At 49.8% G+C, this 23693-nt stretch overlaps 1 protein-coding gene across 9 annotated transcripts in view; it reads right to left on the reverse strand.

Moving 5' to 3' along the window:
* LOC135908623 (uncharacterized) overlaps positions 1-23693 on the reverse strand; it is a 269964-nt gene that overhangs the window by 152473 nt on the left and 93798 nt on the right. For 7 of the 9 annotated variants that reach the window (XM_065440459.1, XM_065440457.1, XM_065440451.1 and 4 more), the window contains exons 3-8: positions 17107-17470; positions 16741-17018; positions 11675-12125; positions 7351-7435; positions 3599-3957; positions 2954-3186 (exon numbers count right to left, since the gene is read on the reverse strand). In XM_065440459.1, coding sequence (XP_065296531.1) covers positions 2954-3186; positions 3599-3957; positions 7351-7435; positions 11675-12125; positions 16741-17018; positions 17107-17470 — 1770 coding nt within the window. The remainder of the gene's footprint in view (positions 1-2953; positions 3187-3598; positions 3958-7350; positions 7436-11674; positions 12126-16740; positions 17019-17106; positions 17471-23693) is intronic. The other 2 variants (XM_065440452.1, XM_065440458.1) reach the window with 2 other exon arrangements.

Here is a 23693-nt window from a genome sequence, read left to right on the forward strand (position 1 = left end):
TCCCTTTACGGTTTCTCGCCATGGTCAAGTATTATTGTGTGTGTTTTATACCCGGGGACTGTCCGGGTGGCTGCTCATTGGCCTGGGAGGTGCCGGGAAGTGAGTGTTCCGGGCTAAGTGAGGCGAGTTTTCGGTCCGGTGACGGTAATCGGGCAGGACGAAGGTAGGGATGTGATCTTTGTGTTTCACGTGAAGGGTACAGGGAGCGTTTGGATGAAGGTGGAGAGATCGAAGGTTGGCCAAGTGCAGCCGCTATTTGTTGTGTAATATCGGCCACTATCTGCTGGACACCAGGTTGCAGGGCCTGTTGTACTAGCTGTAAAAGTGGAGCTGTGACTTCAGCCATAATGACCTCCTGCATTTTTTGCATTTCTGCCTGCATTATGGCAACCAGTTCTGTCTTTAGAGAGACGGCCATTTCGTTCAGTGCCTGTTGTGTACAGTAGTCGGTGCGAGAGGTTTGTGCGAAGTCATTAAGACGCGGCTCACTGTCAGTCATCATGGGTTGCGGTGTGGGTTGGGGCTTAGAGTGTTGTGTGACGGAAGGAGTGCGGAGATGCGGAGAAGGGGAGAGGCGGGAACTGGGCTGCCCAGAAATAAATCTTGGCAGATTCATTTCCTTTATGGTTACGGTCCCTCGAACGGCCGCTGCTGGAAGTCCGGCCCGTGGAGCGACTCCGGTCAGTTTGGCGGCGATCCCCGGATGATCCGCGAGTGCGGCTGCGTCCTCCAGGGGTTCTGCTGCCCGGCGTCGTTGCCGCTTGGGTCATATTTTGCTGAGCGCTTTGCTGAGTCGTCGTCCCAGGCTGGCCTCGCGCTGATCCGGGCTGGGGGCGCTGGTCCTTGTGTTTTTTTTTTTTTCACGAGGCACGCACGATTTGTTGTGTGGCGGCAGTTGACGCGATGGACAGCGAGGGTCAGTAGCGGGATGAGCGCCGTTGCAGTGAGTACATTTAGGTGTGCACTCATGTTCCTTCGGTGGGTTTGAGATGCCGCACGCCGGGCAACGGGGTTTGTCAGGCGTGGGACAGACGTCCGCCCGATGGCCCATCGACAAGCACAAGCTGCACACCTGTTGGCGCGGTCGGTATACGTGGCAGCGGAGTTCTGCTCCGTACATACGGACGTAGCGGGGTACGTGTGTGCCGGAGAATGTGACCAGGGCCGTATTCGTAGGTCCCATCATGTGAGCGTGTAAGACAGGGGCTTTTGAGCAGCGGAGGTTTTCTAGCAGCGTCATCGTAGTAGTGTTGGGCTCAAGGCCTGAGACTACACCCTTGCAGGAGTTATCTGGGGCGGCTACGTACGGCGTGTTGAGTGAGGCCCATGGAGATGAATCGAGCTTTCTGCAGCCGTGCCGCTATGTTCTCGTCCGGTGTGCTGAGCACCGCAAGATTTTGCTCAGGGTGGATGCGAATGATGAGTTCGTTGAGCACGGCGCCGTCCAGCCCCGCTGCTATGCCGATGGCTCGGGCAACAGAGGCCACGCAGTCTCTCGGGCTGAACACAATCTTGTAGTCGTCGACAGGCAGTGGCGGCAGTCGCGTGTTCGCCTTGCGGGGTGCTTCGGCTGACGGAGGAGGCGGCAGGTTCGCAGTAGCTTCAGCGTTTCTTTTTTCCGAGTCACGAGAAACCAGTTGGTGCCCTCCTCGGCCTTACCGGACGAAGCGTCGGCGTCCATTGCGTCAGGGGAGCGGGTGCCGTCGGTCTCCATCTGAGCGGAGTATATTGGCGTGGGAAAGAACGCGCGGCCGCGTCTAGGCTGGCGAGGTGAAGCGCGGCGGCCTCGGTGGTCCGAAACTCCAAAAGCCAATAAAATGTGAGTATCTCACCAGATCTTGGAGAAATTGGTCTCGATCGATGCCGCTCGCCGAGCTGCGTCGTTTTATGGTATTTTCAGTGGTGAGAAGGCAGGGGAACCGCTCGTTGATGGTTCGGAATGCGGAGCCCATACAGAGTGCGGGCAGTCACTCCGTTACCGCGAGCTTTTCCACTGCTCGAGTGGGAAGACGGCGCTGATCAAGCCACCATCTTTCCCTGCTCACCTTTGCACGCGTGCCTTCGCACCCACAGCATATGGCGGGCGGGGAGCGAGAGAATATTTTCGACGGCGATGCCGACAGCGAAAATCGCAACAAAATGTACAGGGTAGGAGTCTGTTTTTATACCATTCTCGAGACGTGAGGAAAAAAGCACCAAGATAAGCACACACACAAAAAAGTAAAAGAAAAAAGTCACAGTTTCGCCCGAAAGGCGAAGCATCGATTGCCATAGCAAATTAGTAGACAACTATGCGAAGTAATGGTAGTTTTATGAGGCATATAAACCTGTAAACATTTGCACACTAACTAAATTAACAAGGATGGTGTCAGTCGCGCACAAGCAAAGGTGAAGACATCTCACTCGATGAACACGCGCACTCGCTGTCAAAACGCTGCAGCAGCAGCGAGCGAATTGATCTTCGTGCTGCCTCTCGCTTCAATACGAACTAAGCGGTGAGAACACAATGCGCACGTAGCCATCAGCACTCGGCGCACTTTGTCTCCATCGCAGTTCGCTTTAAGCCGTGCGCGGCCGCGCCCTACGCAGTCGCCGCCCTCTCCCCGGTGGCTCCCCGCTTTCCTTCCCTGCGCGCGCGAGACTGAGCCACCATCGTCGGCGCAGCCTCGCACGCTTTCACTCGCACATACGGCGACGATGTTATCGCCCTTGGAATTTATACGGAACCTCATGGCAGAAATGCGCCTGGAGTGGCCGTATAATTGTAATCACGATAAAATTCGTTTCAAAGCGCACGCGCAAGGTCGGCCCCACTCCGTCCTCAGCAGCGCGCTTCATGGACGATGCGTAATAATGATCACCATGCAGCCTGGCGGGAACACTGCGAGCTGACTCCGCGGCGGCGACTCCCGAGTGCTGCACTATACACCCGACTGCCGCGTGGCGCACTTACCGGCGGGCCCGCGTCCACGATGTTGTGTATTTCGACGGCGTGCACCAAGTGCTCCTTCTGCAGGTTCACCTGCCACCAGGGGTCCTGGATAAACTGTGTGGAGACGCAGGAGCCGGCGGAGATGGACGGTTCCTCGTTGCCGTCCACCGCCAGCTGAGCCTCGTAGTGTTCGTGGGTGGTGTTCTGCTGCGCCGGCTTGCCCCGGGCCACGTTGACCAGCCGAGAAGAGTTGCCTGCGCGCAGAAGCTTGCGGGCTCAGCACGCCTGGCGGGCGGCGCACGCGTGGCGATGCCATCGAGGCGCGCGCAACGCGTGCTCGGCCTGGCTTTGCACCCGTGAACTGGATGGCCGCATCACGAGATCGGAACTCAATTTGTTGGAAATTCAGACCCGCGAACTGACGCTCACGAGTGCACTGAACAGTTCGCAACGCAAATTTTGGATTGTGACCCTCAAGTTATGTTCGTATAGGCGGAGAAAAGGAAAAGCGGCTTTATCCCTGCTCCGTACACGTTTGCTGCGGGGAATATGACTGGCACATGCATGTGGCTCGGCGAAGACCACTCGGTACGCCACTGAACGACGGCTGTACTGCGGTGTACTGGAATAGCAATCCGATGTGTTACAGCAGTGTGCCCCGCTTACCTGTTTTTGGCACCAGCGCGGGTAGGAACTCCTTGTAGGTTGCGTGAAATCCTCTGGAGTTTCCGATTTTGCGGAAGCGGTCGTGGAAGACGACGCTCATGACGTTCGTCTCGGAGAAGACCACTCCCTGGCGGTTGAGGTTGCAGTAGCTGCCCACGAGGCTCCAAGTGTCGCTCACGTTGTCGCCGCTGTAGATGGACACGAGCCCCCAGTCGGTGTTGCACGTCCGCGCGCCGGGACTCGGGGCCACATCGAAGTCGTTGAACTGCAGCCGCACCACGCGCCCCGGCGACACCCGGAGAAGCCACGTGTGCCGGTAGTGGCCGCTCGGCTCGTACGACACCAGCGGGTACGGGTAGCTGCGAAGCGGCGCGTCTCACGCTGCGGGCGCGCTTCGCTCGGTTGATTGCGCCGGTCGATGGTGGGATCGCTCTCGCGTTGTGCTCCTCAATTACATTTGTAATGAATGCAAGGCAAGTTACGGCTTCTGCTTTTTGTCTGCGCATTCATAACTCGTCTTATGAAGTTTATGAGCCCTTGCTTTTCGCGCATAGCCCAGATGTTCTGCTGTTGTATGAGTTGAACTAACTTTCGGCCCCTTAGCGACCAAGCTTCCCACGCTTTGCAGCCAATAAGACCAGCCACTGGCACTTAAAGAAGCATCTCTGACTGAAAGCCGCCTCGTTTCATAGGCGTTGCTCTGCGGTATCAACCTCGCTATTCCTTGCGGCGTCCCCGGATGGCGTCAGCGCTGCGCATCGCCGGAGGTGCGATCCGCTTCGCACGCGCTTTTCCAACCGCCACTGCGTTCGCTGAATAGCGTGATTCCGCCGACAAGTGATTCAGCGGCACCGAGTAGTACAGCGAGCAGCTGGCTTGCAGCGCCCTTATGCAATGCGTAATTTTAATCCCACTCCACCATGCCAGAGGGGGTTGACCGAGGGGCCCGATTTTTATTAGTCACATCATAAAAAGCCATCAAACATGGACACCAAGGAGGGGAAATTACTAGTGCCTAATGACTGAATTAGTGAAATTAATTAATGAAATAATAAAAATGAATAAATTATTGTAAATGAAAGTGGATGAAGAAACAACTTGCCGCAGGTGGGGAACGATCTCCGCATTACGCATACGATGCTCAATTGAGCTACCGCGGCGCCATTGTCGCATCCACTTTCTTGGGTATTCATAACTTGAAAGAGCGTAAGTTTCGGCATGTTGGTATTCCATAACTTTTACGTTTTTAGCGCACAAAAAGGGACGAGGGACAGGCGTGTCCGTGTCGTACTTCTGTCTTGTCCCTTTTCGTGCGCCAAAAACATAAAAGTTATTTATCTTTCCTACTAGAACCCTAGGAGTGTTAGCCCCGTGCCTCGCTGCCGCTACTGTCCATTCCCCGACCTATGCCTCCATCCTCATGTTTTCCTTTCTTTCTTTCTCCTTTTTTTTTTCACTGACCTCCTCGTCCTACATACATCGGACTCCGCCTTCCTTTTGCTCCGCATCGTTGCCAATAACGCAGCTGTAAATCTGCCAAAACGACAAGAAAAAGTCAATCACTGTCGCAACTGTCCCATTCGGTTTGATGTACCTTAGAACGATCGGGCACCCGGTCTGCTGTCTTTGCTATCGGTGCCCAACTGCCATTTTCTTGTAAACCCTGATGAAGGTCGGTCCACGGGTCGAAACTCTTGAAATTAAATATTTGTTCTGTTTACCTTGCAGCATCGCTCAAGTTCTTTATGTTTGAAAGGTAGCCTGAAGAATGTCTCGTTACCTACATGCATGTCACATGTCGCTGACGAAGGCTGGCCCACCAGCCGAAACGTTTGACAGTAAGAAAGAACGTGCTTTCACGTACATACGTCGTGTTTACCCTTTCGTGTTATACCAACGGGGCCAGTGTGCCTTTTTCACGGCCACAACTGTATATATTTATTTATTATTATTATTATTTATAAATACTGCGATCTTAAACAAGATCTTAGCAGCGTGGTACACAAGTTCACGAAACAATATAAATACAACAATGGGGAATTGCACTCAAAAATTCTTCAAACAAGCGCTTCACACAAGCGCAGAAAACAGGCGCAGAAAACACAGGCGCAAAAATAACACAGGCGCAAAAAAAACACAGGCGCAAAAAACAAGCGCTTCAAGGTTACATCGGTGATCTTTCCCAATCATACAGAAAAACCTTGCTATCACTGACAATCTCAGCAAGTGCAAAAAAAAAAAAGAAGTTAAAGATATGTTTCAAAAAGTGATAGTGAGTCCTGTGTTACAGTTTTATCGGCCAGCTTATTCCAATCTACTATAGTTCTCGGAAAAAAGGAATACTTGAAGCAGTTGACACGTGTTCTAAATGGAGTTACAGCTAGTGAGTGTCGCTGTCTGGTAGCGTAACCTGTTGGATAGGTGATAATGCGAGACGTGTCGATGTTGTAGTGGCCATTTATTATTTGGAAAAAGAACTTTAAACGACATGCACGATTTCTGTCACTTATAGAAGGCAAGCCGCTCCGAGATAAAATGTTAGTAATAGAACTACGCCCATATGTATTGTAAATGAATCGAACTGCTTTTTTCTGTAAGCTTTCTAGCTTTCCAATATCGCTTTTAGTGAACGGGTCCCATATAAGTATAGCATATTCTAAAACGGGGCGGACTAGTGTTTTGTATGCCAATAGACGTACTGTTGGTGTGGAGGATCTTAATACGCGTCTTAGAATAAACAACTTGCGGCGACAATTTGCTATTACTGTGTCAAGGTGCTTTGACCAGGAAAGATCCTTTGTTATGTACAAGCCAAGGTACTTATATTGTGGTACCCCTGCCAAAAAAGCGTTTTCTGTGCCATAGCGATATACCGACATATACCGATATATATATATATATATATATATATATATATATATATATATATATATATATATATATATATATATATATATATATATATATATATATATATATATATATATGCAGCCAGTAAACGATTTCGAAACGCACAAAACTTATTTCAGAAACCGAAGACTGGGTAGCTCATAGTAAACGACTTCACTTAGTCGATTTTCTCGCACAGCTTGATTTTGCGCTGGAAGCGCAATATACGCATTTAGCGAAGGGAAATGTCCCTTATGGTATCCTTAACACTCGTCTGCCAATCGGTATGGCATACGTGGCCTGTATGGGCACAGAGAGGCTGCATTTCAGTGAGCGCGAAAACACGTGCAGCCACCTGGCGACATCCGCCCGGAGGATCCTCGAGGCTCGCTGTGGGAAACACGAAGCGAGAGCGCGGAGCGTGCAGGGCTGTTTGGCCTCGAAAATCGGGCACGCTGCCCACAGCCAGAGGTGACCGTCACTGATTACCGAGATAGGGGACAGCTGATTACTCGATCCCATTGTCCCCGCGCCGGAAGAATCTCGGCGTGCGGCAGTTCGTGGTTGCGTGGGAGAGAAAAGAAAGCGCCAGGCGATTACGATACTCCCTAGTGCAAACTTTGAGCGCAGCTCGATACGTGTTTCTACTTCGCGACCTCTTGAGGCAAAGGTGTCGAGACCGAAGTCACATCACCGCCTTCGCAGGCGTGGCAGCGCTGGCACGACGAGCGGCATCGGCGGCGCGGAAGGCGGCGAGCGCGTGCAGGCCGACGCCCAACCCCGGAAGGGGGCGCGCGGAAAACCCAGAGTTACTGCATATGCCGTGCAGTAACTCTATGAAAACCCGCCGAAGGTATACGCACCCGTACGAAGAGATGATGCCACACGGCGCACTGCAGATCGTCTGCGAGCCGTTGACGCCGAGCCCTGCTTCGCACCCGGCACACTCTGAAACGATCGTTCAATGGTAATTTACTTGAAAAAAAAAAAGAGGAGCACCTGGCCCCTGCAACAGCCCCGGGAATGTTGCAGTGGACGATCAGGTGGGCAAGCACACGTGAACATCTAGACAGCTTATAACGCAGGACTATTGCGGCACACACGATGGGACAGATTTCAGCTCGTGGTTCATGAGCGACACGATTCGCGTGTGCCTCCGGGTGAAACTTTTTGCATGTTTTTTTTATGCGCCCTGGCTTTAGTGTAGTTGTGTGACTGAACTTTGTGTTTCTGTGTCCTTTTTTTTTTCAATGCAACTTGACGTTAAGACTAAGTGTTTCACGTATGTATAAGGCTTTAAAGTTTAGTCTAATATGACGGGGTGTTCTTTTCTGCATTTCTACAGTAAATCGGAGTAGTCGGCTCTAATTAAAAGCGCCAATATCTCCAATATATTTAGAAAAAAGAAAGAAAGGGTCGCGTTAACGCAACAAGTGAAGACCTACCGTATTACTTTGATGGTGCAAAAATGTGCGTGCACATTGATTGTTATATCTCGCCGTTAAGCGTGCGCTGGGTTTGCATCTCCGCTGTTGATGTTGTTATTTCTTGCGGTCAATGTACCAGCATCTATGTGATTTTACCAGTGCGTAACGTACAACACCTATTGTCCGTTCTCCATTTCTCTCAATCGTTCCTTTCACTTTTGTATATCTGCTGCACGAGAAACGAGAATCTCTGCTTCCCAGATCCTCTTTCTGCCGCTCTCCGTGGAAAATCATTTAGTGTCCCAATAAAGAATAGAGGTCAATAAAAAGTAGTAATTGAGTTGGGAACGCCGCAACAACGAAGCAAAACTTTGCTGTCAAGGATGCAATGAGAGCTGCTGCTTCTGTGAAATACACTCTATTAATTTTTGAAAATGTCTTAGAGGAAGTTACAAAACAAAATGTGCGTTACAATGAAGCATTTATAGATGGATAATAGTGGGCTCGCTATCAATACTGAGAAAGCGCTGTTCAGGCAACCGTGGTAGCTTTTCGCCGCCCCCGAAGGCAGCTTCGAGCCGATGCACACTGCGGCTGCCGCCGTGAACCGCCCGGGGTGATTTTCCACAGCACGTATTGTGAAAGTCCGAGTTTGACAGAAACCCGTCTGGTCGGGAGGAGAGATTGCAAATACTTGAAAATCGAAAATAAGAAAGACTTTTCAGCTCAGCCTCGTTCACAATCCTCCCGTGTGGCAGCCCTAACGTATCTTTATTTATGGCTCTTATGGTCGGCGCCAAACTTTCAAATACTTACAGCACTTTTTGTGGGAAGAGCAAATCGCAAAGGTCAAAGATAAAGTGCCGCAAAAGCAGGCATTTCACCCATGTTACTACTGTGCGCATCGTGGCAGAACTTGAAAATGATAGCGCACTTGTTTCTTCCAGTGTTAGTTATTGGTTTTAGCATGCCGAACTACATCGCTCATTAACATACGGAAGTTACATTCACTACAAAAGAGGGTGGCTCGCAGCATTGGAAATTTTTCATGATTTCAGCATACTGAGCCAATTTTTTTTTCAGCACTTCGCGTTGCTCCGACTTCGCAATGGTACGAATGAATTTCGATCATGCATTTTGATCAAGAACGCGGCGTGACCATCTTACGGTGGGCATAATGGAAATCGCTCCTAAAGGAAGCAATAAATCGGCTCAGGCACTGGCGTGTGCCAACTTTATTGGCGTCTTCTCGCTAAGCGTTCCTTCTGGCTTACCGGGCTTCCGCTCACGTTAACCTGTTTGGTATCCAACGAGCGCGATGTAGTTCAATCATCTTCTTCGCTGTCGCTCCGCGGGCCATTCGGAGGCCGGCGGTGCGAGACACAAACAAGGCCGACCACTAGAAAGACAAAGCCGGATTAGCGGGCCGCGCTCCGAAGGATCCGGACCGGGCAGAGAAGTGCGCTGTGGCTGAAAAAGCACTGCCCAGCAAGAAAAAAAAAATGTATACACAAGAAGAAGAAACCTTAGCACATCTATACACGCTCTTAGTAAACACGCACTGAGAAGAGCCTCGGCTGAGAACGGAGGATTTCTAAGTGCATTTGCTTGCTTTTACTCTTAACAATTGCACACTGATGGGAGAATAGGCTGCAGTGGAACCATCTATACCTGTACACAGTTGATAAATAGGCATACATATGCCCCAAGCATACAAACATACTAAGTCTACACAAAAAGAACGTAAACAATAGAAAAATAAACTAAACCGGGACAAGCGACCCACCCGCGTCAAGGGTTAATGTACACTGTACAATAAGAAACACACACACGGTACGTATACGACACGAACATCACTTTTAAGTAGTCGTGGCGTTAAATACGCAATGCACATAGAGTTAACAAAAATCTACACTTACACACATCAAGGAGAGTGCTGCCTGCAAAAAAATCCTGTAGACTGTTGCGTGCTGATACTCGAGTCCTCGAATATACCACTCAAGTCAGCGAAAGTTAGAAGAAGATCATTCGAGACTTTGAAAAGACCATCACTTGAGGGTTTGCACTGCCTCGCCTCCTCACTTCCCTACCAAGGTTCATAGAAATTTAGGTAACTATAGAATTTAGCATTTTCACCATTCACTGTTAGATCTTTTCACAACCAGCACGCACACGAACTCCGCTCTCCTGCAATATCACCCTAACGAGAGGGAACGAGGGAGAAGCAGAAATCAGGATAAATGAGAGGCATGCGAGGTTAAAGGCAGGACTGAGTCAGCACGAATAGGCTGACGCTGCGTGTGTGGCTCCAACGCGCCGCACACTGACGGAAGAGACAATTCACTGCAAGTTCTGCAACAGCTGACGCTGTGAAGCATGCCGTGCGCCTGTACTTCTGCCGCTAATCGACACTGTGGTGCCAACCACATCAAACTGAAATTTTATAAACCGGGAGTCGAATTCACTAAGCTTATCGCGCAACCGCGTCTCATGGACACGTGCTAATACAGTGGGCGTCATCACTTTTGACCGGCGCCTTTCTCTCAGAATGCTTGTAAGGAATGCCTTGCAAGTACTGGCCCAGTGCCCGGTTGCCCGCAAAATGCTTCGTAAGCTATAGCGGTTGTTAAGAGCAAAAGCCGGAGTATCGAGATTGCGAACATGCCATCAGCAAAGGTGAACGTTCAATGGCAAAGACGTTTCACAAACTAAAAGCTACGTAAATTGCGTCTAAGAGTCTGTATCACATTTATGTAATATGTTTGTTGCACTTTATCCGCATACAGTCCTGCACAGATCTACGCTGAAAATAAGAACAGATTGCTCAGTAGATATCTGTCTAGGTGAGAGTGCGGCGCGGTTCCTCTGCGTTCAAGTTGCTCCGCCTTTTGGCGCTTGTTCGTTTCGTTTGGTCGCCGTGATGCCAACTCTAGGGATTCATAACCAGATGTAGCGGTTTTCGGGCCTGTTTACGGATTTAGCGTCATTCTCGAAGCATCCAGGCATCTTTTAAAGATGCAGTTATCTAGCCATTTACGCCGCTATGCATATTCACAAGTACCTACGCAGACTTTAGCAAGGTTGCTGGAGCCAGCTGCCCCTTGACTACCACCGGCAGTGGAGCAGCACGCCCGGAGTGGTGGTTGCTCTTGAAATGTGTACAGCGGCGCTGTAGTCACTCGCGACTGCTTTCAATTTCGGCATCGTAATGGGGGTTCTCTCGTGTGGGGCACGTCTTCCCTGCATAATCTAGGCGGCTCAAAGTGTTTCGTCTTGTGCAAAAAGGGGCCTTCTGCGCTGGCACCTACGCTTCGTTTTCGAAGCGTTGTTTACTCCTCTTCGCGAAAGAGGGCGAAGAATTGTCGCGGCTGGGTATTACAGCTGTGTTAGAGCGAAAGTTGTGAAGCTTGGCCAGATTTGTCTTTTGCGCGCTCGAGAACGCATGCTCGGCAGTTTACAATAATTCTGCTTTCACGGTACCTCATACGTTCAGGGCTCCAAGAGCTCTGCGTGCAGTATACGCATTACCAAAGTAAATGGCAACTTGTTGAACGTGCGGCGGCGAGCGAGGTGAGCCGAGTAAAAAGAAGCGCTTTATCACTCAACAGGAACACATCAAGATGCGAATAGAAGCGCGCACGAAGCTCTGGGGCCCCGTAAACGATAACGTCGTCACTGTATAACAATTTTCGGGATATATTTTGTGTTTTTTCACGCACTCTCGGGACGACACGGCGACAGTGGCTGCAGGCGCACGTACCGGCCCTCCTGAATTCGGCCATGAAGCCCCGCTTGGTGAGCTGCTTCTTGAGGACCTGGTTGCAGGTGGTGAGCGTGAGGTTGACGAGCGTGCGCGAGCCGTCGGTGACCAGGTAGGGCGGCGCGTCGCCCTGGCGCTCGATGGCGAACCGGGCGCCGTCCGAGTGGCGCCACGCCGACGCGCGCACCGCGGCGCGGCAGCCCGGCACGGCCGCGTAGGCGCCCCAGTGCAGCACGTCGTACTCGAGGAACACCAGCTCCATCACGTCGCCGGGCTCCACTGACACGCTCCACAGGTAGCGGTGGAAGGGCGGCGGGTACGAGGACGGGTAGCCCGAGCTCGTGATCGTCACCGGCGCCACGAAGCTGCCGCGGAACACGTCTGCCGGGAGTCGCGAAGCTCGTGGACACTTCGTGGACACTTCTAACGCGCAAACCGCGCAATACGTCCACTGCGTCGGTTTTTTTTTTTTATCAGTGCGTCCTACCTCTCTTCCGCTGACCTCACCTGCGTCTCACCTGACTAAAGAGCGGGCAAATATATCTACTAATATATACATATATATATATATATATGTATGTATTCGCGTACATGCAAATGATTTGACTTCGCACAGCTAATTTGGCTCTGCAGACCTACGCCAACTCTTGAGTAAGAGAAGGGTTACTGATAATTTAGACAGGTTAGCCGAGAGCTAAAAACTTGGCACGGGGAGACAGAGAGAGAGAGGAAAGGCCGGGAGGTTAACAAGAATCGGGTCTCTTGTTTGTGACCCTGCATGTGGGATAGGAAAAATGGGGTCAGAAAGAAGGGAAGATGCCACTAAAAAATAAGGGGGGGGGGACAGGAAGTAAAGGCTTTCACTGAGTCTGGTGGAACGCAAGAAGCACAACAATATTTGATCTGTCTTCTGAAAGAATGTAGGACTCATCGTATTTCTCCACGTGTATGCACAGAATGAACGACAAGAGAAAGACAGCGAGAGAAAGAAAGAACGCAAAGGCACATGTGAAACACAGTTGCATGTGAACTAAAGTTGCTTAAAGGGACACTAAAGTGAAAAATGATTTCTTCTGCCTCAGTAAATTACCGTTCTACAACACCAAAAACACCACTGTTACAACGATAAGACGTTTGGTAAGCCAGAAAAAGCGCAAGAACGAAATAGGGGGGCGACGCACTTAAGTTCCCCGCAACTGGGGGCTGCGACGTCGTGGATTTTGATGGCATCTATGATGGCATCTTCTAGGGCCTACTAATTATATATAGCGGTACAGATTGACTACATTGTGTTATAAAGGAACCAAATAATAAACATGGCAAGTTTCTGGAACCTTTATTCAGCCAACGCGGTCCAAATGCGAAAACATATTCCAGCAGAACTTTTTGTTGGGCTAGTTGGTGCATATTCCTGAAGTACTATAGCGCCAAACAGACGACACAAGAAGAAGAGACACGGACGAGCGCTTTGGAATCAGACGAGCGCGTGAATCAAACATACTTTGGAATCCCTGACGTCACGCTGACGTACCGGCGCTGGGGTTTCGGCGCGAAATTCAAATGCTGATACTTGTACCTTCATTTTCTCATCTAATAATCGAACTATTATTTTTTTGAAATGACCGCCTGCAGGGTTCTCAAACAATGCTTCATTACTCTAAACTGATTTATTGTTTCGCTTTAGCGTCCCTTTAACCCCATTCAGGTTTTTACCGCATGAATGCTCGAAGCGACACAGAAGCCGCCACGGAGGACGTCGCACGCTGCTCGAGGCGCGTGTCGTGAAGTCATCGAGGCTGAGGCGAGTACAGATTACGCGCGCCTGATCCTCGTTGGCATGCACTGCAAATGCGATACCAGTGCGCACGCAAGCTTTAATAATGCACGCTGCAAAAATCGTTAAATACGGCACGTACATTCTGCAAGGTGAATCTGTGCAAGAAATGCCTGTGTGCGGCCAATCGTAACAATAATGCGTTTTCCCATCAAGCCTGCTTTTTTAGTGAGAACGGAGCGGAAATGCACCAGAAGTATACACGCAACGCGGGCGCGGTGTCTGCCTTCTTTAAAACCGCCTCAGCCCAGTGGCGCTTCTCGCTGTGTTTATCGAATTACTCCCATTTCCCTTCTCTTTGCGTCGCACACGGGTTTATGTTCTCGCGAACAAATCAGCAGACCCTCCCCTCTCTCTTAACAAAATAATTATGGTGTCCCCGCTACGATTACTACACTGTGCAATCAGAAACAGATGGAAAATAGCCCTGGGGCTAATGCCGTTCAGCTGCAGGTTGGCGATCGGACGTGCTGTGAGCGGACAACAAGACGACGAAGGTATACGCTTTCGTCAAGTGGGCGACGCCTGAGCGTGTTTTCTTTTGTGCCTGCGTGCGTGCGTGTGCGTGCGGCGGTATACTGCTTAGCCCCCCCAGTTACCTCATCTCGCGTTACCACGGCGTATACCCGCTCCGCGTCTGCCTCTTCGAGGTGTTCCACTGTGGCCGGGTGCCCGACAATGGCGACGACCAGCATGGCGCGACATACATTGACGAAACGGACTTTGGCGCGCCAGCGGAAGCGCCGCTGTACTGCATCACGATTTTGGATATAGGGCCAGCCGTCTCACAATGTGAACACCGCGCACAGCAGCGTTTGGAAAAAGGAGCAGCGACTTTTTGATGTCGCTTCGTCGGCTATAGACGCTTTATCGCTGAACGTAAGCGGATTTAGCCGCTCCGATACTGATCTATTTTCCTGATCCATATTTACTGATTTAATGCTGCTCTCGCGGTCTCAGCGCGCGTCGCAGCGTCGCTTCTTCTGCTCGTCACCCTCTTTGACGTACAGGCCAGTATGCCTTATTTACGCTATACACCCTATACTAAACTCCCCGCGCCCGAACAAGAGAGAGCGCCTGTGCGCCGAGAGTTACCTCGAGGAAACGGCGGCTCTTTGCTCACGACCCGCTTGGGAATAACGCCATCCGTACAGCGCCAAGGTTCGAGCTGCTCGCCGCTCATGACGGGCAAACGCCAGCGCGTCTACTCCCAGAGCGCGTGGAACAGCTCACGAGTGAGACAAGGCGAACAGCCAGGCTAAGATTCGTTCAATTCCGGCGTGGTGCATTCGGCGCACGTGGTAGCTGCTCTGGTGATTCATATCTGGTCGTGCGTAAACACAGGCAGGCGGGCAGACTCGGCGCGCGAAGATCAGTGGTCTGAACGGTTGAAGCGAGCGAGAAAAGCGCATTTCCGAGCGCCTGCGTTTGTGCCGCTCCGAGATGGACGAGGTGCGCCCACAAACGGGTGTCAGAACTCGGTTACTGCGTGATGCGGGTGCGCGTTTCGAACCGCGCGATGGGCAAGGGAAAGACTCACGGAGGCCACAAAGGCGATATAGCCCCGACGTCACGCATAAAGGCACAGAAAAGAAAATGTATAATTGCCAACATCGTCGCTATTGGACTGGATAGCAGAGGACAGATTTGAGATGTACCCAGAAGCATTTCGTCTTATCATGAAATCGCTTGAGACGACTCGCGTTATTAAGGGCTCATTTTTCAGTTCACAAGTGGAGGTTTAACTCCAGAGTATACGAAGCGGAATGTACAAATGCAAAACAGCACGAGTATTCGAAACAACAACACCTGGTTCAACGGAATCCACTCACACGACGTGGCACCTCTGTGTTTTAACTGCGCGAACCGACGTCGGTGTTTCTGCATGATTTCAAGTTCTACGCAGAACACGTGACAGTTAATTACGCGTACAGGTCATGGGTTACGCAGCGCGTGTACTAGACGTTCTGAAACGTCTCCGCACTCAGCTGTACCGAGAGGTACGCTGGAACCTAAACTGTGATGTTTGGGCACAGGTTCCTAGATACAGTTCGTTCTCTCCGGACATACGGATGCACCTACCGCCTGGGTTACCAGGACGTGAACAGGCCATGCTGTACCGTCTGCGGCTAGGCATTACATTTACGAACTCATACGCTTTCCTTATTAGAATGGCCAACAGCCCCAAGTGCGACACATGCAACAGCGATGAGACGCTCGCACATATTATCTGTGTCTGCCCGCGATATAGAGCCCAGAGACAAGTGATTTGAAGAGTACTGGACCAGTTGGACAAGTATATAACAGCTGTGTCTTACCAGTACTCACGTACGGGGCAGAAACCTGGAGGCTTACGAAAAGAGTTCTACTCAAATTGAGGACGACGCAACGAGCTATGGAAAGAAGAATGAGAGGTGTAACGTTAAGGGATAAGAAAAGAGCAGATTGGGTCAGGGAACAAACGCGAGTTAATGACATCTTAGTTGAAATCAAGAAAAAGAAATGGGCATGGGCAGGACATGTAATGAGGAGGAAAGATAACCGATGGTCATTAAGGGTTACGGACTGGATCCCAAGGGAAGGGAAGCGTAGCAGGGGACGGCAGAAAGTTAGGTGGGCGGATGAGATTAAGAAGTTTGCAGGGACGGCGTGGCCACAATTAGTACATGACCGGGGTTGTTGGAGAAATATGGGAGAGGCCTTTGCCCTGCAGTGGGCGTAACCAGGCTGATGATGATGATGATGATGATGATGATGATGATGATGATGATGATGATGATGATGATGGACCAGCTGGACAATCGTCCACTACCAGAACTCAACGCTTTACGTCAGTGCTCCCAAAGAGCATCCGCGCTGAAGGTCTTACTCGCGTTATTAAGTTCCTGCGGTCCACGGGGCTTCACGATAGACTTTAAGAACGCCGTCTCCTACCGCTCTACATTGTACGCGGTTTGTTCGTGCTTGTCTCTCTTTCTCTCCATCGCCCCCTTCCACTCTCTTTCTCTTTTATCCCCCTTAACCCTTCCGCCAGTGAAGGGTAGGCAACCGAAACTACCTCTGGTTAACCACCCTGCCTTTCTAAGCATTCTCTCTCTCTCACACACACACCTGTACGTTGAGGGCAATTGCAAGCGCGCATGACGAACGTTCGTGGAGGCCAGTATGGGCGTACGCCGAAGCAAGGGTAGCGAGGGCGGAGCGACGAGAGGTTGTCAGGCGGTGCACTCACCGACGTGACCCGTGGCTCGGCAGACGAGCGGCCCGAGCGTGTGCTTGCCGGCCTCGTTGGCCTCGCCGGTGTCGCCGAAGCGCAGCTGCAGCACGGGCAGCCGCCGGGCGTCCAGCAGGAGGCCCGCGTCCTCCAGCCACACCTGCTTGACGTTGGCGTCACAGTTGCACGTCGAGTTGCGCCGCGTGCGCAGGCAGTGCGGGTGGCAGCCGCAGCTGCGGCTGTCCGTCTCGGCGCCGCCCCAGTAGAACTGGTCCCGCCAGTCCCGGCCAACCCACCTGCGCCCAGTGCGAGCCGCTGTCAAGGCATCTCGCGTGGAAGCGCCGGCAGCTACGGCGCCCAAGCGTGAGTGAGAAGAGAGCGCACCAGCTGTCGAGTCCGGGCGGGTACCAGAATCCGAACATGGCGCCCTTGCAGTCCCAGCGGACGAGCTGCTGGCAGGAGAACATGCTGTCGATGAGTGTCGTCAAGTGTCGCTCGGTCGCGTCCCCGTAAGTGACGTTTCGCGAGTAAGAGCCCGGCGGCTCCTTGCCGCGCACCTGCAGCGTCTCCTCGAGGTCGTGGTGCACGACGGTGAGCACCTGGAACAGCTCGCGGCCGTCTCCCATCTCGCAATCTACCCAGATGGGCCTCAGGGGACCGTCGCCGTCCACGTCGATCTGGTAGGTGCCAGAAGTGCGCACCTTGTGGTGCACCCACAGGTCGTTGCAGTTGCTCCGGTTCAGGTGGCCTGCGCACCAGGCGGCGGCACGGATTAGCGAGCTCGAGATACGTGCGATAAACACAGTGCCTTGCCGTGTGAGGCACCGAACTGGCCTGCCTGAGGACAAAAAACATACCGCAACAAATATTCGCGACAGGATCAGGCATGTATATGCTGCAGCAACATGTCGCAATGACTCAGCACATCGTAAACGAATGCCAAAATTTTCGCCCAGGCGAGACCCGTACAGAGCGTCCACCTTCCAGAAGCACTGGGATTCAAAGCCTACGGAAGCATTAACGGGTCAGCAATCGAGATAAGCAACAGACGTTTAGAGTGTACTGGTGAGAAAAAAAAGCAGGACATGTATTGATAGCACCGGAGTCGTTACCGGCATAGACGATATAGATGTAAATGTTTTAAAGAATAGAAAGAAGCTCAAGCAGAGATAGACAAAATGCGAAGCTATAAAAAAAAAACCACCTAATAGCTGATTAGGTCAAGCAGGCAAGGTGACTATATTTGTCGTCGCCACGTTTCAAAGGGGACGCCAATATAAATCGTCATCACGATCACACGCGGGTAACTCATATGTGCAATAGTCGAGGTTGGTATGAATATTCAGAGTTGATCAGGTTATGCAATGCCTAGAACAGATCACCAGTGGTCTCTTAGAGTCACAGCCAAATGAAGGAAAGCACAGTCCAGGACGACAAGATGGAGAGATGCAATTGTCAACATTTTCGCCGTAGGATGAATTCCGCTGCCGCAGGGCATCCACTTTCGTCGTACAGAGTAGTGATGGTGGTTCTTACGTGGCGAAATGAGAAAGTAATTGATTTTTGAGAGTTTACCAATCGGCTGTCTCGTTTATGGACTTCTTTCACGTGTCACGCCTGAGCGAATATATTAAATTCGTCTTGGAAACAAGCTTTCCACTGAAGCGCCAAGCTTGACGCAAGCCTTCCTTTGTTCTCCATTCTTGACTAACTTAGAATACTGAGCAATTTATCCACGCGCGAAATTTTGAGCAAATATAAAATGCTAAGTGGCTAAAAATGATCGTGCTGACATGAATGTCAAGCGTGAGAAGAGATTGTAGACTTACAAGTGACAGCCTTCGAACAGCAAGAAACGGTATGGATTTTATGGTCAAGTTCGGGAGTGTAACATTAGAAGACGCTTTGCCCATGAGACAAGAGCTACATGCGGAGAAGAAAATGTTGATTCTAATCGGAAAAAAAGAAAACTTGATCGCGACTAACTGAAAGAGGTCACAAGACACTATGCAGAAAGACTTTTAATTAAATGAAGGGTGCAAGGAAATGATTGAAGAAGACGTAATGAAAATAACTTACAGTTTCGTCCGTAACGCACAAACCAGTGACGCGATTACTGGCGAAATATAATGCGCAGCGAGCTATCGACTCATTACGGTGTTTCATGGAGTGAACATTTGCAGGTGCAAGCAATCTTCTTTACAGAAGTGAAAACGTGTGAGTCGTATTCGTTCGTGGAATCATTACCATAGCTTATTTAAAAGTGCTACAGTTGAACTGTCGTTCCTTGGCTTCTGCTTCAACAGACTTAATTGTTTAACAACGCAGCTTAATCCTAACGTCACAATCTTGCAAGAAACCTGGCTTACTAATGAAAAAATGTTTCATTTTAAGGATGTTCGACCTTTTCTTTTAGATCGCCTTTCAATTGGAGGTGGTTGAATGATTTTGTTGACATCTAAATTTTGTCGCAAGGCAGAAACATGTCTTCAGTCCCAAGAATGTGAAATTTTGGCAGCGAACCTCGACATCCCAGGCTACCGTTCATTTTCCGTTATAAACGCATGTTTCCCTACGGACGTTCACAGCACACACCCACTGGACAGTGCGTTCGCTAGCTGAAAAAGTCCTTACTGGGGACTCGCACCACGTGTCATGGGGTATGCGTCTATGGGATTGGACCACAGATATATTTCCTGCCTAAACGTGAGGGAACCTACATTTGTTCGCGGGCAGTCTTGCTCAATGTCAGGTTTGACTTTTTCTAGCATAAGTGTTGCTTTGACATCTTGGGCTACAATTGATTTCTGTAAAAACAGTGATCATCTTCCGGTGTCCTTTGAAGTTGCATGCCCATTAACATCAGCTGAAAGACACGGCATAATATTTGCTGATTGCAAATAGTTTAAACAATGCTTGCGCTCAACCATTGCGTCACTTGCTGATAGCGAAGAAATTGGGTTGAACATTTGTTCAGCGCCTTCGATGTCCAGAGAAAAGTCTGAGTTCGTAACTCAGTCAGCTAACCGTTACTCATCGAGCCCTTGGTGGAGTGCTGAGTGCACACGGGATAATCGAAGAAGGAAAGCTGCTTGGAAAAAACCTCTAGATATAATCACAGCCCACAAAATTGCAAGGATTATCAATTTATTTCGGCAACCTTCAAACGCACTGTTACGCGCGCAAAAGATGAGTACGATAAAAAACATTTCAATTATCTTTCTAAATCGAGAAGCATACATGATTTATTTAATTATCGTTGTTTTAGAAAGAGACTCCCAATGACCGCTAATGTAGAGTCAGTCGTCTATACCTCACATGACATGCAGGATTCCTTAGAACTATTGGCTAAAGGACTAGAAAACCGGCTGACATCGCTCCTTCAAACTTGTGTTTTTACTCCGGCATTTTAGGACTATCGAGGGGGTATCCTCTTCGGAAGCAGCACAGGTCATGTTGTGGTTGCCAACTACAGAATCTGGCCCGTACGGAATAAGAAATGCAGTATTGAAGGTATTGCTCCAAGAAGCTGCGAATGAGCTTTTGAAGTTGTTAAACTACTCTATTAGTAATGCATGAATATCACATGAATGGAAGTTCGCCAAAAAGTATTCCGTTACTTAAAAAGCAAGGGGCAGGGTATACAATCGCTAACATAAGACCAATTGCGTTTACATCAAATATGTGAAACTTATTGAAAGGGTGCTTCATGGGCATATAACGGAGGTTTTTAATCAAAATCTGTTGTTGAGTCACTGTCAAATTGGATTTAGATCTGGTCAGCCAATATTACACGCGCATGTGGACCTTGAAAGTCGCATTAACGTCGCCCGGCACAAAAAACAGTACGCGGCTTTAGTTACCTTAGATATATGTAAGGGATATGACAGTATTGAACACACAATTTAAATAAACCCGTATGAGCGCCACGGCTTTTCAAGTTATATTTTGGCATGGGTGAATGATTTTTCAAGACAGAGTTTTCCTTCTCGCAAAGAGCAGCCAACAAGAGTTGTTCCTCAGGGTTGCTGCTTTCACCGGTGTTGTTTAATATTTTATTGAGTTCACCCAGGTGCTAGCACCTACGCTTATGTTGACCAAATTGCGTTTTTTGTGCGTTTGCTATGGATATAGTGACATTTACTTCCCTTACTAAATTTTGCATTTCTTTCTAAGGTAACTGGAGGGCTCGCTGATTAGCTGACATTTATACCTGCTTGCTAATAAGTGTACTATTCTTGTTTTTCCCGTTAAATACCCCGTACAAATATCGCAGAACTATCATCTAGAAGATATTCCACAAGTAGAGTAACTCAAGTACCTTGGAATTCTTTATAACGAATCTCTCAACTGGCGGCCACATATTGAATATATTGCGACAAAATGAGTTCGTGCAATGGGCATTTTCGCGCGAATTGAGCAACGGAAGATCAGCTATGCGAAGGCAATCACTTTTTCGTGGTATACAGGGTGCCCCGGTATATACAGGGTGTTCCAGCTAACTCTAGCCAGAGCTTAAAAATATGCAAATGCCACGTAGCTGTACAGAACCGATGTTATGTTGTTTGCCGTCCCTTGGTAGACACTCAAATTGTTTTTTTATTATGCCTAATTACATAGCTAGTCTTAATTAACTAATCAGCTTCTCAAATATTATAATTAGATGAAAAGTGTTAATGAGAAAATTGTAGAGCAACATGAAAAACTCCCGATACAGCTTTCTGTTAGAAGCCCGCGAATACAGGCGAAATTGCGACGCGACCAGCCGCTCGAGGAAATATATATGTATATGTATTGGAGAGGGGAAGGAGAACAGTTATGTCTATGCCTCCGCCAGACTAAACTAAACTAAGTTGTCCGACTAAACGCGCACGCAACAGCCGCGTCACATCAGCAAGGAGTCTTGCGCCTATCCTCTCTCTTGCATGCGTAATCATGCGAACGACAATTAAAATTCCGAGTCGGATATCTCGGAGTACAGACATGCTAGAAGAATCCTTCCAACTGATACTGTGTAGAAACACGACTGCCGCTAACTTTTGAATAGAAACATACAAACTTACTGTAGTCAATAAAAAGTCAATTATTCAATTTTAGCTAATTCGGCTGCTGACAGGGATTATTATCATCTCACTTTGTGTCCCCCTGGCCACATAACTTATTTGCACAGGCGCTTTTCGCGTGCCTGCCAGTGCCTAATTTTAAGAAAACCATAATGCTTAGTTTTGAACATTCGGTATATATAAAGAAAGCTTTTTTAACGAAAACAAATTAAATTCCAGTATTTTAAATGCCAAATTTAAATAACCATACGATTATTAGACACGCCTTAGTGGAGGACTCATGATTAATTTGAACCACCTGGTATTCTTCAACGTGCACGTCAATCTAAGCATACACGAGCATTTTGCATTTCGCCCCAATTGAAATGCGGCGGTACGCTCTTAAACAAATGTACACCCTTTGGCGTGTATATTTGCCACACAACAATAATCGTCATCTGTCTTCCGTGCGCTTCCTTCCATGAAAACGCTGCGCTCGCTACTTTCCTGTCGAGAATGCCCTGTCAAGCTGATAACGGACACGCCGTTCGTGACTTGCAAGTAACGGGCTCGCCGCGTTGAAAAAAGGGAATGCGGGCAAGACAGATGACGATTATCGTTGTGTGGCAAAAGGGTGCAATTTTGGGCTTACGAGTGTAGGGCTCGAATCAGCGACATTGACCTTAGCGCCACAGCCATTGGGCTAGCACACATCGGGTGGTTATACGGAAGATGCAGAAGTGTACACAACGTGCGTTTTCCTCCTAATGCTGGCATTTATACAACTAACACTACAAGAAAAGTACGGATAATAGTCGGAGAGTGCTGTGTTACGCGAGCGCGCCGTCAAAGCCCGAGCAAACGTAAGAAAATGTAGCTATTCTAGCCGGAGCGTAGCGGACGACAAAGGGGCGTCCCATCACTGACGTCACCAGCGCCATTCGCAGCGCCGCCATCGGTCGTGCACGAGGCAATGGAGGCACGGACCGCATGACTCTTTTGAGAGAGCTCAGTTGTGAGGCAGGCTTGACCGGCAGGATATAAGTGCGTTTGTTTATGACCGTTGTCAGGATTGGGGGCTCAATCCCATCTCTCGTAACCCGTTGTCAAGATTGGAGTCCGGCATGAATTAGAAGGTAACTGGTCCATGCCGTCGTCCAACTTATCCACGCTGAGGGCGTTGATGAAGCGAAGGACTGCTTCTTATCGAGAACGATGAATATGGGTTTATTTACAGTATCTACGTGCAATTCATCAGTCTAGCATGACTGCGAGAGAAAGTACGTCAGTCTAACATGACTGCTTGAGAAAGAGTGCACTGAGCAGCCGCACAACAGCGGTTTATAAACTGTCGGCCCTCCCCGGATGCCCAGGTGACGGAAACGGCCGTCCAGTCATCGTAAACAAGTCGCCTCTCAGCGGGAGGGTGAGAGGCGACACACACACACACACACTCACACACACACTTCCTTGCGCGAGGTTCACGGTCCCCAACCGAGGTCAGCCGGACTTCGTCGAACTCGGGGCCCACGTCAGGAAAGGTTCGCTTTATTCCCAGAGCTGACCCCCGCAGCGCGGTCGGTTACCCATTGTCTTGCGTCTCGAACGGCGCGTGGGAAGGGGTCTCCGTCGACGTTCCCGCGGCACTTCCCATGCTCATAGCAGATCAGGTGGGCGGTGGCGGGTTCCGGCACAAAGCCTGCTTCGTCGCACCCATCTTGGCTCCAGCGACGGAGAGTCGAGGACGCGCGCACTGTTCGCCACACACAGTCGACTTAGTCACGCCGTGGCTAGAGGTTGGCGGCGGTGCTCCGGGAAAGGTTGCCGCCGCTGTAGCAACTGGCTGGCAAAACTTGCACCTCAGCGGGCCGTTCTTAACACCGTCGCCACTAATCTCCTGTCCTGCTTAGGTCATCATTATCCTGTTCG

This window comes from Dermacentor albipictus, chromosome 4 (assembly GCF_038994185.2).
Source record: "Dermacentor albipictus isolate Rhodes 1998 colony chromosome 4, USDA_Dalb.pri_finalv2, whole genome shotgun sequence".
Lineage (NCBI taxonomy): Eukaryota > Metazoa > Arthropoda > Arachnida > Ixodida > Ixodidae > Dermacentor > Dermacentor albipictus.